Consider the following 16,703-nt stretch of genomic DNA (forward strand, 5'->3'; position numbering starts at 1 on the left):
TGATTACATTTCTGTCTGCTTCATGTTTATGTTTCTTTTTAGGAACTCTCCCCAGGAGTCTTTGCAATATTTGATTCATATAAATATTTGCACTGAATCTAATGGAGAATGCTGCAATCTTCACTGAAAACCGAAGTTGAACTTTATCAATTAGAAATTTATGTCAATGTTGGTAAGACACCCTTACTACTATATTCCCAAAACCTAAAAGAATACTATCAAATAACAGAGTCCATCCGTATCAATATCTATCTATAGAAATCAATCCAAACAAAATGAGATGGAGGCGGATATTAATTCATTCATGTCAACTCAATTCTCCTGGTGCCTACTGCATCCCTGAAACCATGCCCTGTAATATACAAAGACACAAGTCCTGCTCTGGGTGTGCTCATTAAAGAGCAGACAGGCCAGTCGCAGAAGACAACCTGGCCCTGTTATCTTCCCTGCCAATCTTTTGTGACCAAAATTTCACTGGCTGGAATCTAATTACAGAAACAGACTATAATACTTCAAAACTATTCTCAGAAAGTGTGAAAAAAAAAAGTTAAAAATAAAATTGGAAAGCAAGGAGCCACTAGAAAAAACAATGGTTCCTTTAGCAAATACGAATACATATCTGGGCATCTACCTAGAATAAATTCATTTATGTCCAGATGGTTTAAATTCAAATGGTATTTTTATAATACACAAATATATAATTACCATTACATTGACTATTAACATGTTAATACACACTCTCATATATGAGTAACCTAAGTATTTTATAAAGTGGGTAAAATTGCCCAACCTCAGGGGTTGCTGTAAAAATCCAGAAAAAACAGTGCACTAGGAGGGCTCTTTCTGTTTACTTAAAGAAAGTAAATTTCCAGGGTAATTCTTTCTTCTGAAAATGGGATGGTAGGCAAAGTAAGTTTAACCATGTAAAAAATAAACATTTGCCTTCATTTATCAAGAATGGACTCAAATGCAAATATTTAGGATAACAAAAAATGTTTAAGAAAAATGAGATGAATTATTAAGACACCTCTTTAGAGAACATACTAGGGGAAAGTAGGAATATTTTATAGAAAAAATAGAAATAATATATATAATTTTTAAATATATTAATAATAAATTCATAAAAGAAAAATGCAAATTAAACTATTAAAACACCCTTTTACTAGTAGTAAATTTTAAAAGATCAGCACTAATCATGCTAAAAGCATGTTTGGAAACTAATAGTCTTACACCTTGCTGATAAACTTCTACAACTTTGGAAAGTAACCTGGTGACACCTGTTAAAATGTTTAAATGCACATATTTGGACCCATAAATTTTATATAAAATGTATAAATGTGTTTTGTGTTTAGTATAAGCATACATATTGATAGATATTTATTAGAATACTTCAAGGGGCTGAATTCAGGCACTCATATATGCAAAGCAGGCACTTAGGCTGTAAGTCACAGCCCTGACCTAAAGCATTCTTAAAATGGTAAACAATCTGACTGCCCACTTAAAAGGGAGGAGCTGAATAAAGTATTCATATTCCACAATAACAGGAGCTAGACAGCTAACCACTAGGAATGAGTTCTATATCTCTATATGCACGGAGGTGTGTGTGTGTGTGTGTGTGTGTGTGTGAGTGTGTGTGTGTGTGTACACACATATATGTATATGAAATTGTCCTTGAATCTAGCTATCTGACAGAGTTTCAGAGAACATTGAGAGATGTGATATAAAATTGCAGGAAACCTTTTTGTTAGACTGTGATCTCATTTTTTGTTTCTGCATTTTTCGGAAGATGTATTTTAGGTTATGCATGGCTGTGCTCAGGACTTACTCCCAGGTCTATGCTCAGGGACTCAGAGGGCTATATACGGTGCTGGGGATCAAACTCAGCTTGGCTACATGTAAATGTGATCTCATTTTACTAGAATTATTTAAGGTGCGTCTCTGGGACATATGTCTCTGGGACATATGTCTGAAAGAACAGAGAGACAGAGGGAAAGATAAGCACCAAGTTATTATACCTGGGAAAATAACTTTGAAAAATGAAAGTTTCTGAACTTCTCATTTATTTATATATTTTCTTAATTCTTATATGGCACCTAAGACTTCAGTAATTAAAATAGGTTATTAGCAATTTATAAACAGTGATAACTCAAGTGTTATTACTGATGAATATGTGGTCCAAATTAAGAGCTTTTTAGTCAAGCTAAAGAATAGTGAATTAACAATATTAAATATTTAACAGAACTATATTTTAACATATGTGAGTTTCCTACTAAAAATGTGTGCTAGAAACAAATTTCAATGCCAACTATAAATACATATCTATACCAGTAGTGTACATCTATCAGAAATAAATATTGCTATTTGGAAAATAGAATTACTCACTGAGCAGTTTCATTACCTATATTACTCATTCTACCAGACTAATATCATGAATAGAAGATCAGCATTTTGATATGAAATAGTTCTACTCTTTTTCCTATTATAATAACAATACAACCATACCTTCTAATAAAAATTTCTTTTTTTAATTTGTTTAATTTCATTTATATGCATTATTTATTTTAAATCATTCTATTTAAACATTTGTATCCTATTAAATATTCCCTATTATAATAGGAGATATAATTAACAGGTCTTTATACTCAAAAATTAATTTATATAAAATATTATACAAACAAAAATATGATTAACCCCATAAATAAAAATTTTGCATATTATCATTTTCATAATCTGTCATTACTGTGGAAGCTTTAACATTCATTTATTTTACTTTCTATTAATTTAATGTTTAACAATAGAATAGCATTATTCTTACAGAATAAGTATGCAAGTTCTAATTGGAGGCCAGATGCACCTAAATGAGTAATCATGAGTTATCTTTCCTGATCAATGGTACAAATAAATGGAAAGCTCATCTGGTAAGAGGACATTTTAACTAAACATGCGGAGGCACAAATGCACAAAAGCACAGCGTGGGTATAAGGCCAAAGATAAAAACTATCTATTTCCCAGTTCATAAACGTGCCTTTGTAAATGCTATACTTAAGGCATAAGTAAGTGACATACATAGTAAACTGAGAGTCAGCAAAGTTTTCATAAAGGGCCAGCTTTCTCGAAGCTACCAAGTTCTTCTCTCTTTGTGTGGGGCGCAGAATAAAGGTCATCTTGTCTCTTAAGCAGTTTGCATAGTAGGAGATCATTCCTGGCTGCATGAACTATTGAGATCCAGAGCATCAGATCAGTCTCTCCAATCTCACTAAGGAAAGTACCTCAGGCTTCCTGAAGTCTGGGTGTAAATGAGCAAAGAGAGAGATGGCCCAGGGTTACCTGTCACTCCTGCTTTACTTGTCACCCTTCTGTGACTCCAGGCCACTATTTTGTTTTCTATCTTAGCAACACAGGAGCATCATGATGCAACATTCTCCCAGCTTCTAGTAAAAATTCGATCATTTCTTAACTTTTGCTTAAGGACATATATGCTTCTTATTTCATAAAGCAAACTACAACTTGATAAGTGTGTGTGTGTGTCAAAAATTCACTTAGTTTAAACAGTATATTGGAAGATTTTTGTCATGGTGGTATGCATCCTCAGTTGCAATAAGCTTATCGATTGTATAAGCTGCTCAGATTTTTTTAGAAATTCGATTTAGAATTCATAGTACGCCGGTGACCAAAGTTTTCTGCCACCTTTCATACATGTTTGATTCTACTATCAGCAGTACTATGAAGAAGGTTTAATAACAAATCTAAGTAAACGTGGTTTAAGATGGTTAAGCAATTTGTTGAGATGATTTTAGTTACCAGTGTCAGGAAGAAGTTGGCATATTTTTCACCATCTCCTGTATTTCCAAAATATTCACAAACACAGTGATAGCATGACCATCCTTTGTTGATCATGCTGCAACTTGTACCAACACACATAAGTATGCGGAGCATAATCATTGTGCATGGGGTCTCAGAGTATATAAAATGTCTATACTGAGATAACAGCTCAACTGTGTTATATATATATATGTATATATATGTATATATGTGATATAGAACAAGGGCATTAGCTCTAATCAAAATTAATTTTATGATTAATATTTTGGCTAAATATTTAATAGTCCAGGGAAAATTTAGATGATTTAAAATAGTTTCAAAAATTATGCAAGGGAGACTTAGCAGAAGTCTTTCTTTACTATAAGATGATGCTGGGAGAAGCAGAAGTTTCCTCCAGCTTTCTGGTGACCCAAGACCCATAAGCCACATTCTCCAACAGAGACTCATGCTGACAAGGACCATGTGCTCTGTGCTGGACAGGGGGCATTTGGACAGTTTGGCCAAGCTCTAGCTGACATACAAGACGTGCTGGGATTCTCTTATGATGTGTTTCAGTGTCACACATCCATGGGAGGCACTGCTGAGGTAGGCCACAGCCACGAAATGCAAACCTACCTCCTACTATTTTTTTTTTATATTCTAAGCTATTCAAAGTTTCACAGGGAGGTATCTATAAACATGTAAACGGACACCAGAATAAGTACCTAGCATGCTGTTTCTTCACAGCCATGTGCGTGATGAGACATTCTAGAGAGCAGCACTGAGTCTGGGTCACTCCAGAAGCAGGAGCCTCCATTGCTGTGGTCTTTTAGAGCAGGATCCCATCACCTACAGATGGATTCCTCCAGCAGTGCTCTCTCATCCGGGAACTGACATGGCTTAAGTTCAGGCACTGGGAAAGCACTAGCATACTGGAGCATGGAGATATTTGCAGCCTCATCAGGAAAAATACTCTTTATGCCCTTTTAGTGTTTATCATTTTAAAAGGTTTTTAATGGTTTAATGTGTTGGAAATGAATTAAAAACATGTTGCCCTTCGGCAGAGTCATTTTAGAATTAGAATGCTTTAATTATTTCCCTGGTAAATAAACTTAAATTAAAAATAAATTATGCTCCCTTTAACTAGGTCTTTGAACTGTCTTCACTCTGAGCAAAATGTCATTGTTAGGTCTCAGTTTGGCTCCCATCTACCCCTGAGCGCCTGTGCTCCAGGCACAAAAAATTGTAATAGTTGCGGCAGTTAACACAGGAAAGACAAGTCCAGCTCTCTCCGACTGAGGATGAAAACAAATCCAGTTTGGGCAGGGCTTAGTGTTAGAAAAGATCCATTCCAAGGTGAGTGTTTCTTTTCTGTTAAGAACAAGTAAGAATAATAAAGAAACAGACTCAAAGAAGCTGGCCTGCACTGGAAAGAAGGCATTACACAATGTGGGCCTCCTGTGAGCACTCCTCAGTTCCCATATGTGACTCTCAGATGTGTCATCCCAGTGTTATATTTAGCCAATATGAATAATTTAAATTTCAACTGAATATTAATCTAAATCTCGTGACATCTAGCCTGAACATGGAAAAAGATAAAATGCTACAATATAAAGCATACTAAGCAATGTTCTTAGGGAAGATGCTGAGAGAAAACAGAACTTTAAACTTGAGGTTGGAAGAACATTCCCATTGCCAGGCATGCTGGTCCTCTCCCCTGAGTGTCTGGTGATAACTGTATAACACATCCCCTGTATCTATATACATGCTCTTTCAAGTGTGTGGCAGAGACAAGGGAAACACAAAAACATATGTGTTCTAATGCACCACTATAATGGCCATAACAAAGGACAGAAAAGTACAGAAAAAAAAAAAGCATATTGTGGCAAATTGGGCCCAAGCTCCAATCTCACAGACTAGAGTCCCAGAAGATGAAAAACTTAAGCAAATGTGAAATATGTGCCATATACTGAATTACTACATGTACATGAACTACATGTACGATAACCATGACTGCTGTCAGGAAAGCAACTGAGTAGAACAGAAACGAGTTTCAAAATAATGTATTTCTATACAAGGGCTGGAGCAATAGCACAGTGGGTAAGGTGTTTGCCTTGCATGTGGCTGACCCAGGTTCGATTCCTCCATCTCTCTCGGAGAGCTCGGCAAGCTACTGAGAGTATCCCGCCTGCACAGCAAAGCCCGGCAAGCTACCTGTTGCGGATCTGATATGCCAAAAACAGTAAAAACAAAGTCTCACAATGGAGACGTTACTGGTGCCTGCTTGAGCAAATTGATGAGCAATGGGATGACAGTGATACAGTGATACTTCTATACAAATAGGCATAAAAGTATACCTATCTTTTCACATTTAAAAGAATGGAACATTTCAATAAGTACCAGGTGAGAAAGAATGGTACACTAAAACAATTCTGTGGCATCTTATATTACTCCTAGACAAACAGAAAGAAGATTGACTATAGATAAAATTGGTATAACATTTGGACATAAAATCTCTTGGGTACTCATTTGTACCTCAACTCTCTGAAAGTACAGCAATTCCACCAAATGTAGTAAGCAACGTTTCCACATTTCCATGAGTCATAAATGTAAAGCGTATGTAAGGAGTGAGGGTGCTGACCCCCCTTGATGGAGCTCAGGACTTACTCCTAACTTCGTGCTACAGGATCACGCTTGGTGGCAATGGGGAGTCATGCATAGTGCCTATGAATAGATCAGTGTTATCTGTATGCAAGACAAGTTTCTTAATCCCTATACTATCTCTTCAGCCTCAACTGGAAGCATTTTTGATTTTTGACAATTTTTAATTTATAACTAAATTGATTATCAATCTTATAAAAGTTTTTGATAAAAGTTTCAAAATAGCTTATAAAGAGTTAGATAATCTAAATATATATATATATCTGTATAAAATCTTCAGGGCAATTTAAAAGGTGCCATCAAGCATGCTGTAATATGAATAAATCTTGAGATTAATCACTAAGTATTGTTAAGTCCAGATAAAAAAGGACAAATATTGCATGATTCCATTTAAATATAGTATAGTTAGAGCAGTCAAAATCAGAGACTGAACATGAAACAGTGATTACCAGGGTCTGGGGAGAAGGATAGAGAGCCAAGTTTTTATTGGGTAGGAAGCTTAAGTTGTGCAAGATGAAATGTTCTGGACACTGGTTGAATGCTGTATTGAACTATATACTTAGACACGGTAAGTTTTATGTTATGTGCAGTTTTTCACTACTAAACATAAAAAAAGGAATTAACAACTCCTGCATTCCATTTTCTCTTATTTTTACTATAGCATTAACAAAATTATATTTATTTTGCATGCTATCTATCCACTTTTTCCTTCTAATACCCCAAATATTACTCAGTGGGCAGATACTCATCTTTCGCTCTATACTCAGGGACTGGAGCAATATACAGGACTTAATAAATAATGTATAAATACATTGTTCAAGGTATAATCAGTTATTTCCAAAGATTTAGCCATATTAATTCTAAAACCCACATTTCAAGAGAGCTTTGTTTTCAGTCTCACCAATGTAATTGTTAAGTCATTATCATTCTTCTTTAACTCCTGGGGCAAGTTATTAGCAAGTCATTTAACCACAGTTAAACAATAACTAGGATACATAAAAAGCAATATCCCAAAATAAAACACACAAAATGTCCACTGTGAAAATTAATCTGACAGCATTGCCTGTTTCTCTTTTTTCAAGTAGCTATAAGCTATAACTTAATGGTTTGTGATATACAGACTGCACATAATTATACAAATATAAGATATAATGAAAAACACAAACTAAATTGCATTTTGCTTAACTGGATACTGAAGCAATTTTAACTCTCTGAGGTCCCCAACTATAGTTGATCAGAAAAACTGAAAAATAACTGGATATGTGAATGGATCTAAAAATGAGCTCTTGATTATAATATATATTTTTATATCCCATATAGGCAGAGCAGTTTTTTCATTTGTAAAGTGCCTTTACAGATGAGATATAATCATATCTTCAAGACCACCTCTGATATACTCAGGGGAAGCATCACTATTATTATTTAGATAGCATTGTTGTCCTATTTTTCATCTATTTGCTCAAGCGGACACCAGTAACGTCTCCACTGTCAGACTTGTTACTGTTTTTGGCATACTGAATACACAAGGGGTAGCTTGCTAGGCTCTGCCTTGCAGGTGGGATACTCTTGGTAGCTTGCCGGGCTTTCCGAGAGGGACGGAGGAATCAACCTTCCGGCAGCATGCAAGGCAAATGCCCTACCTGCTATACTATTTCTCTGGCCCTGAAGATGTCAAATTTTCAAGTGGAAGTTTAGTCATTCTTATGCGTCTGCCTTCAGACATACTATTATAAAGTTAAGTTCATTTTTCACCCCTATTCTTTCAAGTCTTGGTGTCCTTCCAAAATTGGCCTGCACTTTATATACTCCAATAACTTCAGAGAGTTGCAGTTTCTGTTCTGCTGATATTTTGTACCATTTAGTTTTCTACAAGAGTGCCAATGCAGTATTATCATATCACATATGCATTTAATGCATATTTCATCATAGATGTGGCACTCAGTTAAAATATAAATCTCTTATAATAATGTTTAAGAATTATCAGAATCTGATTTCTATATACCTTCCATTTCATTCTCCCATTTGCTCATAATTTAACCACCACAATGGCCTTCTGAACAAATCCCAAACTAGTTCTTTTTGAGGATCTTTATGTTTACTTTTATTCTGCCTCCTATTTCTGATCCTCACTCTTAACTTACATAGTATATGGACAAAAATAGAAACCTCAGAGCACCACATTTTAAACTAAAACACATTTCTTTTTATATAAAAACTTCAAATTTACCATCAGGAATCACCATCAAGTATCTTACAAAGTTTTTTTGGCACCATACAGCAAGACACTATTCATTTAAACTCTACAATCAAAGATTATGAACCACTCTTCTTACAGTGTATAAAACAAACACAAACTTTAGTAATAACATGAAGAGGTGGTTTGTAAGGTAGTATTTGGTCCTAAAAGTCATGAATGTAAAATGAAGGCAATCTGACTTTTTTTTATAATTATTTAACTTTTTAGATTATAAACCCTATATCCTATGGAAGTTCAACAAGTCAGCATTCTTTCATGTTCAATGAAAGTCTTCAGTAGACATCTGAAAGAATCACTTATCAAAAAAAATTGAAGCCTTCATGTTAATACAATAACCATCACAAATAATAAAATTAAGTGCCTTGAAAAAAACAGATAAAATCACAATACAGAATCTCTAGATACTCTTATAATTGTCTGCATATTCATACAGAAGAAAGCACTGGCAGAATTAACTCAAAGGTGAGTTAAACTTGGCCTCAGAAATATATGACTTGCCAGAACTAAACGGACGGAAGCAGAGTATGCAGACAGTCTGTTACCTACTAGGTAGTACATGGTCAACTCACGGGAAATAGCCACCCACCACCCCAGAAAAAATCTGACTTTGTTATGAATTTTATGCAATTAGACTCAATTTTTCTTGGGTTAATGTAATATGCCTTTCTTGGACCCTGTCTGTAGTTAATGAAGCTGTGAAGTCGACAAAGATATGCAACATTTCAAAAGTCTGTCATGATATGAATATTCGAAGTAAAACAGAATAGCAACAGTGACATGTGCTGTATATTTCTCTTGCTTCATAACTAACGGTGTTTCATGTCCCCCAGAAAACTAATTTGTAATATGATTTTTGGAAAGTATACAACATTGCTGTATCATTAGAAATTATAAATAGCTTTCAGCTGCTAGGTCATAGTGAATAAGTCAGCAAAATTAGGGTCCTCGCCCCACCAAAATAATCACAATTTTCTTCCTCCAGGTCTTTAATCTCGTCGCCAAACCCCAAGTACATCTGCCTTAGGACAGCGACTAGAACAGCTCAAAATGGGGTCTTCCTCTGTCACTGGAAATAGAATAGGGGCAGAAGTTGGGCCTTGCCATACATATCTTTTCCATTTAATTCCAGTCAAGTTAGTCAGGCAGAAGAGGTTACAGTGACAATTTTCCAGGCTGGCCTCGTTTGGCACGAAGGAGGAACTCATCATCCCTCACAGCAGCCGCTCCCGGCGCCACAACCCACCATCCGCCGTTAACACCGCCTCCAACCAGAGAGAGAAAAACACAGACACCGGGGAGGGCGTTTTGTAGATAGGGATGTAAAATCGCAGAAGATATGTGATCTGCTCAAGGTCACATGTAGAAAGCTTGTGCATATCATTTGAAACTAATTTTCAGATGCATAATAAGAGCTCTGGAAGTGAGTGTGCAACAATTCTTAAAAGAAATCTGACCAGGTAATGACAGTGTGTCTAGACAGCATGTATAAAATCAATTCCACTGAACGGAGACAGGCAATAAATAGTGATCTTGCCTTTTTCAATCTAAGAATCGAAATACAGTTTCATGCGTGTCACAGAAACATGATAGTATAGGTTTTTCTGATGCAGTACAGATATGGAAACAGAGAGCCAGTCCAAACGAAACAGATTATTTGAAGAAAGCGGAGAATGACACCTGTCATGAACATAAAGCTCAGCTGCAGGGAATTCTATGGTCCATAATATAGAATAGTGGGCCTCAGATTTTCAACTTACTAAATAAATAACATAGGAAAATGAATCAGGACTATAAACATCAAATTCTTTTGGACTAAAAAGAAAACATTAAGCCAGACTTGTTGCCATCACCTTAAGATGTGTGCTGTTGTATTTTAAGGTACATTTCCCTATGCTCAGGACATGACCCACAAGTTTTGATTTGAGATGTGTACTTTGCTCTTTCCACTTTGAAAGTCATGCTCTCTCTTCAGCACATATTATATCTATGTCTCCCCTTCCTTTATTTACTGAATGAACTGGTTTAACTTTAAAAATAAATACAATTGAAAGGTGAAAGTTAAAAAAAACTTTTAGTGGCAGTTAACATTAATTAATTGTGCGCTTCATGTAATGCTCTGTTGTAAGCAACTTAGATGCATTAGTTGTGTAAGACCCATAGCCACACTACAGGATGCATATATCTGTCAACCTTGTTTGATAGATAAGGCCAGAGTATCCCAGAGCAGGTGAGCAGCTATGCAAGGGTTATTTGTCTGGCTTGAAGAAGAGCCAGACCTCAAACTCTGGGAAGTCTAATTGCAAAGCTTGTGAATTGACCAATCACTGCTATAGCATCATTGGCATTAACATTTCATTTTAACAAAAGATTATTTTGGTATAAAATCCAGCCTGAAATCATAGGCTGAGATTCCATTTAAACCTATTAGTAATAAACTCACCATTTCCCTGGTTTTACTCATATTTTAACAAGTGGCACCATAGACCACCACTGGCCTGCATAGCAGGAGTTAAGGAAGATTTAAACAAAGGGTAACAGAAATCAAAGACTTTCAGATGAGGAATATAAGGTAGATCAATGGGTCATGTCATTAGAAAAAGAATAAAAGAAGAGAAATTTTTTTAGTATTGAGAATTTTCATGTTGAAGGTCTTTAGGACCAATCAGCTCAATGTTCACCCAAATACATAAATCACTCACAGGTTCTCTGTGAATGAAATAACCCTTGGAAACTCATTAAACATGACTCACCTCTTACCAAATTTGCAATCTTCCCACTTTCACCCAGTACCTCTCTCCTTTCTTGCCATCATTCCTTAATGGTGAATCAAATTTCTAAAGGTTTTCATATTCTAGGTGCTATCTCATGAGAGCAGTCTATTTTGTGCATAGTCTATAGTTTGTTTTCTTTTTTGAAAATACGGGAACCAGATAGAAATTACTATTATAATAGGGAGGCTATCAGAAATATCAAGACTATCACCTCCTTCAGACTGGGCATTTTCTTCTGTTTGGGCGGGGGTGGGGGATGCACTAGGTTTACTTTTGTTTCTGTGCTCAGGGGTCACTCCTGGTAAAACTTAGAGACCATTTAAGGTACTCGGAGCCAAAAAGAAACTGACCATGTATAAGACAAGTCCTTTGCCCCTGCACTATATCTCTCTAGCTACATTTTGATTTCCTAACTTAAGCTAAGATTATATGAATGTTTTTTTCTTTTTTTCTGGTGGGGAGAGAATGGAGGGAAGAAAATAACGATATAACTATTCAAGGAATACAGAATACATTGTTGATTCATGGTAAGTTAAGTAAAATCTTTATACAAATATTTTATATATGCTTCTATTAAATCTTAAGACTCTGATTTTATACTAATACTCTTGGCTTTCTAAACTATACAGGATGAATGAACATGAATTTCTACTGGGTATTAAGCTTATTTTACTTATACATTGTTCAAACCCAGTCGAATGATCAATGACATTCTTCACAGACTCTGTGGAATGCTTTTGGCCTGTCCCGAGTTATGGGATCTAAACTTGCTCTTTACCAACCCTAAGTACTCACTGACATCCAACAGTCTGGAAATGCTACCAACTGTCTTGGTATATAGTTTGTAGCACCTGTCTTTTTCCCTTTAACTCAGAATTGCTTTCTACAATTACACACCGCTCACCACCAGCAGTAGTCAATCTTATCTCAAAGACTCAGTAGGCTTTCTCAAAAGACTCGGGCCAAGAAAAGACTGCACTTCTTCATACAGTACAGACTCAGTGGATTTCATTTTCCTCCCAATCCAACACACTTCCCTCTCTTATTTCTAGCTTCAATTCTCTCACCTAACCCACTTCTATTTTCTCAGTTTGATTTGGTTCAACTCAGTAATATCAAAAATCTTTAATGTCAGTGCCAATGGTGCAAATGCTATGAGAAAAGTTTTATATTTATGGTTTCTAACTCTGAGGTTTAATACTTTGACATATCGGCTTGACACAAAATTATAAATTTATAAATTATCAATTCAAGTGCATTTGATTTCTTTAAAAGAAGTAACACTCTTTTATAAAATTTCCACTGCCCCTTTGAGTACTATATTTGCATATCATACAGCAGCAATAAGAAGATTTTCTGAAAACAGAATCGATGCATATATTCCATTCAGAGGAAATGCATATACTAATTGTGTGAACAGCTGAAATGTGTAAGTATACACAATTAAGATAAAAGGAAAGTATATTAAAAAAAAGAATAAACAGAACTAAAACAGTCAGAAGTAACGAGACTGGAACAAACAGTATTCCCTTTCTAGTCTATACAATGGAATTCTAACCTTTATTTGGAGAGAGAGGGCAACTAATATTGCCATGCTCCAAACAGGATTCCTTAAAATAACACTGAAGTGAAATAGTAAACTTATTTCTAAAAGAGCTTCCTTAAAGCTCTTGGAGGAACTGAGATGGCTGATTGTGCAGACTGTCATTTCACACCTATTATAAGGGGATGACAGTATCTGCCCTGAGACTTCTCCAAGAAGTTTTAAAATTAGCAACATATTTTTAAAAATTGCTATATTGCAAAATTATATGTACAAAGTTATTATTTTTTATTGAAATTATTGACAAAAAATATAAAAATAACTTTACAAATTAGGAAGGGTATTTTAGTTATTTAAAGACAGAGAAGAGATGAATTAGAGGAGTGAAGTTCAAAAGAATGATGAAACTCTTTCTCTGAGAGACCACAGTAGCTGTGAGAATCACCTGTCCAGAAAACAACTCTTACCCCAGGCCTCTGCCCTGGAACTCACAGGTGTAGATTCAGGGAAAAAACTGAAGGGTATACCCACAAATGCTCTTAAGAAAAGTATTCCTGTTCCCTTTTCTAATAAAAGTCTTAAAATCTTAATATATATAAACACACATACACACATCCAGAATTTTTCCTTGAGTTTTGAACTTATGGAAATTGGATACTTCAGATCATACTTGGAGTACTTTAAAAAGATTGAAAAAAAAAAGACATGCTGCTAAGTTTCTCCTTATATAACACCATCTAACAAATAGATTACCACTGTAAAAATTTAGGGAATCTCCTCACTAAAATCCACAATTAAATTTAGGGGGCTATTCACTTAAATGATGCAAGGACCCACAGGTATCTCAATATATTATTCCTGTACTTCCAACTTGAGGCTAACCATACAGAAATAACATTGTAACTGCTAATAAGAACTTTCTTCAGGTTTTGGTTTTATAAGATACTATATTTCTCTCCTCATCAAGTCTACTTTAACTTAAGCTGCAGAATGATTCAGCACAGTCAATTAGAAATTTATAATGTAAGACCTTAAAGACTACACACTGCCCACAAATCACCCTTGCTTATTTTACAAATAGTTCCCATGCCATTGGTAATCAGTTCCCCTATTAAATATCCATTAATAAAAGTAAAGTTTAAAAGTTATCTCTTGGAAGGAAGCTATTATTATTCTAAAGCCACTCCAGGGTACTAGCACATTAACTGCAAAAATAAAACGAAGGGACTAGGAAAGAAGATTGACCTGTGAAGAGTCATCATTAGAGAGATAACTTCTGTCAACTCAAGGAATGACTGCACACACCTTGGATACTTCTAGGAGAAAGGAGTGAATTAGTAATACAGGAAAGGGCTTGAGAAATAGCACGGTGATTAAGGTGGTCAGACTTGCACATGGCTGACACAGGTTTTTTATACGGAGAAATACATAGTCGCCTGAGCACAGCCAGAGGTGACTTCTGAGCTAATAGCCAACTGAACATCACTGGATGCGGCTCCCAAAGAAAATAAAAATAAAAAAGAATAAAGGAACAGGACAGAGAAGTCAGGTACAAAGGTGGCATTACAGAATGATAGCGCTAAATATCCAAACCACAGAGTCAACAGCACTGAAGTCAAGAGACCCAAACTTTAGCAATCACACATAGAAAGCTGTAGTGGGGATATGGGAGGGAACCTGGGAACACTGTGGAGGGGAGGGAAATTGACACTGGGGATAGCATCAATGTTGCAATACTGCATATCTAACACTCAATTATGAATAACTTTGTAAATCACAGTGCTTTAATTAAAAAAATGTGGAAAAAAAAGAATAAAGGTAAAAGAGGAAGTATAGACTATCTGACATTTTTTTAAGACTTAAGGGGCCTAAAGTCCACAGACTGTTATGCTGCAGGTCACAGGGAAAGGTAATTCCTCATGCCTGCCAAGTATCTGATAGAATCTGTTAGCAATTTGATAAACACCAGTGCCGCAGATCAGCACCCTGAAAACCAGGGGCTGAGTCCCGGGTGTCCATACTCACCAGCACACTTTGTTCTAGTTCTGAGAGCAGGCCCAGGAGAGCCGGTGCCGCCTTCCCCCGGCCTGGTGAGCAGCACGCTGATCTCATACTCTGTGTCTGGGTCCAGGTGCCCAATTTTGTAACTTGTGGAATCCACCGGTTGCCGGTCATTCCAGCTCCCACTTGCTGTGCAGTATTCCACCTCTCGGGCCACAATCGGTCCGTCTCCATTGATGGAGTTGGCATTGAGTTGTATCCACAGGTACGTTGCTCCCACAGAGGCAAGCTGAGGTGGAGCAATTGGGACAGGGGGTTCTGAAAGGCAAACCAGAGGCATCTCTCAGACACTTTGGTCTTCAGTTTTAAAAGTGCTCACTGCACATAAACCATGAAAACAAAGAAAACTTTTACATGTTCAGAATGAACTGATAAAGGTTTAAGTTAAATAAGAAAAAGCAGGAAAAGAGTCTCACAGTGCTTACATTTGTGAAGTCTGATATACTAAATTTATGCTCCCCTTCACATTAGCCCATCAGTTCCAATGTGTATGAAATGATATTTTAACAATCGTGACACAAACCATCTTTTAAAACATAAAGTGGTTCAACTGGTGTCTCCCTCAGTTTGCTTTAGGACAACCCAACTTCTTCGGCTACACGGACATTAGAGAAATTCCCCTTCCCCCACCAACTATAACTTCTTAAAGCTTTCTCAAGTGGTATTATTTAAGCTCTAGGAGGAACTCCACTATCAACTAACTCCTTACTGAGAGTGTCTGTGAAATTATCAAAGGTACTAGTTATCCATATCATTAAATTCAGTTTCCTTATATTTATATTCCAAAGACATCATCATGGCCAAAATGATGGTCTATCTCATCATAAACACATTTCCAGGATGACTCGTTCCCCCCAAAATGATCACAATGGACCCATTCAGCTACAGGAGAATGGAGCAGTCTAGATAATAAAGGCCACCACAGCTGCTGTTCAGGGAACTTCCAGTAACGAGTCTTATTAAAGCAGCGGGCTGAATGAGACGCTCTGAAGCAAAGCACATGCCATGTCCAGCTTGAGAAAACTCCAAGCAACCAAGAGCAAACACGCTTTACAACTCTAAAAAGTTTTCCTTATTGTTCAACTTCTAAGACTGACAATATTTTTTCCAGATCACTATCTGAGAAGGGCGAGACGGAGAGAGACTTCTTTTCAATCACACTCCCAACAGATCAGCTCCAGGGAATGGCTCTCCAGGCAATGAGTGAAGGCATTCTGTGATAAGCCAATGTCACTCTGAGTGGCAACACTCACATAGGAGAAAGCAAACAATGGTATGAAATCACATTGCCTCTTAATGACTCTATCTGAAAAAACATAAACTCTAGTAATATTTTTCAAGAACATTTCCAAAGTGGTTGGTTCAAAACACCTTTGGGGGGTGTTTTTGATTGGAACTCCACGCTTAGCACAGACAAATGGCTGGAACAGTGTCTGCTCTGATTTTCATTGTCTTCATGCATGCTTGCACACCACAGCAGACCAGAGTTAACTGATCCTAGTCATGTTTCATCCTAAGTGGGACCTGATGCCCTAGTATGATCTAACCTTGGCCTCTGATATGATATCAGTGAGTCCCCAAGGTGACCAGGAAACTCAGTCTCTGTTTC

At 36.4% G+C, this 16,703-nt stretch overlaps 1 protein-coding gene across 11 annotated transcripts in view; it reads right to left on the reverse strand.

The window, feature by feature from the left end:
* The window catches only part of PTPRM (protein tyrosine phosphatase receptor type M), an 853,909-nt gene that overhangs the window by 425,040 nt on the left and 412,166 nt on the right, over nucleotides 1-16,703 (reverse strand). For all 11 annotated transcript variants that reach the window (XM_055126601.1, XM_055126595.1, XM_055126600.1 and 8 more), the window contains exon 7: nucleotides 15,059-15,352. In XM_055126601.1, the coding sequence (XP_054982576.1) occupies nucleotides 15,059-15,352 (294 nt within the window). The remainder of the gene's footprint in view (nucleotides 1-15,058; nucleotides 15,353-16,703) is intronic.

The sequence above is a fragment of the Sorex araneus genome, chromosome 2, assembly GCF_027595985.1.
Source record: "Sorex araneus isolate mSorAra2 chromosome 2, mSorAra2.pri, whole genome shotgun sequence".
In the NCBI taxonomy this organism is placed as follows: domain Eukaryota; kingdom Metazoa; phylum Chordata; class Mammalia; order Eulipotyphla; family Soricidae; genus Sorex; species Sorex araneus.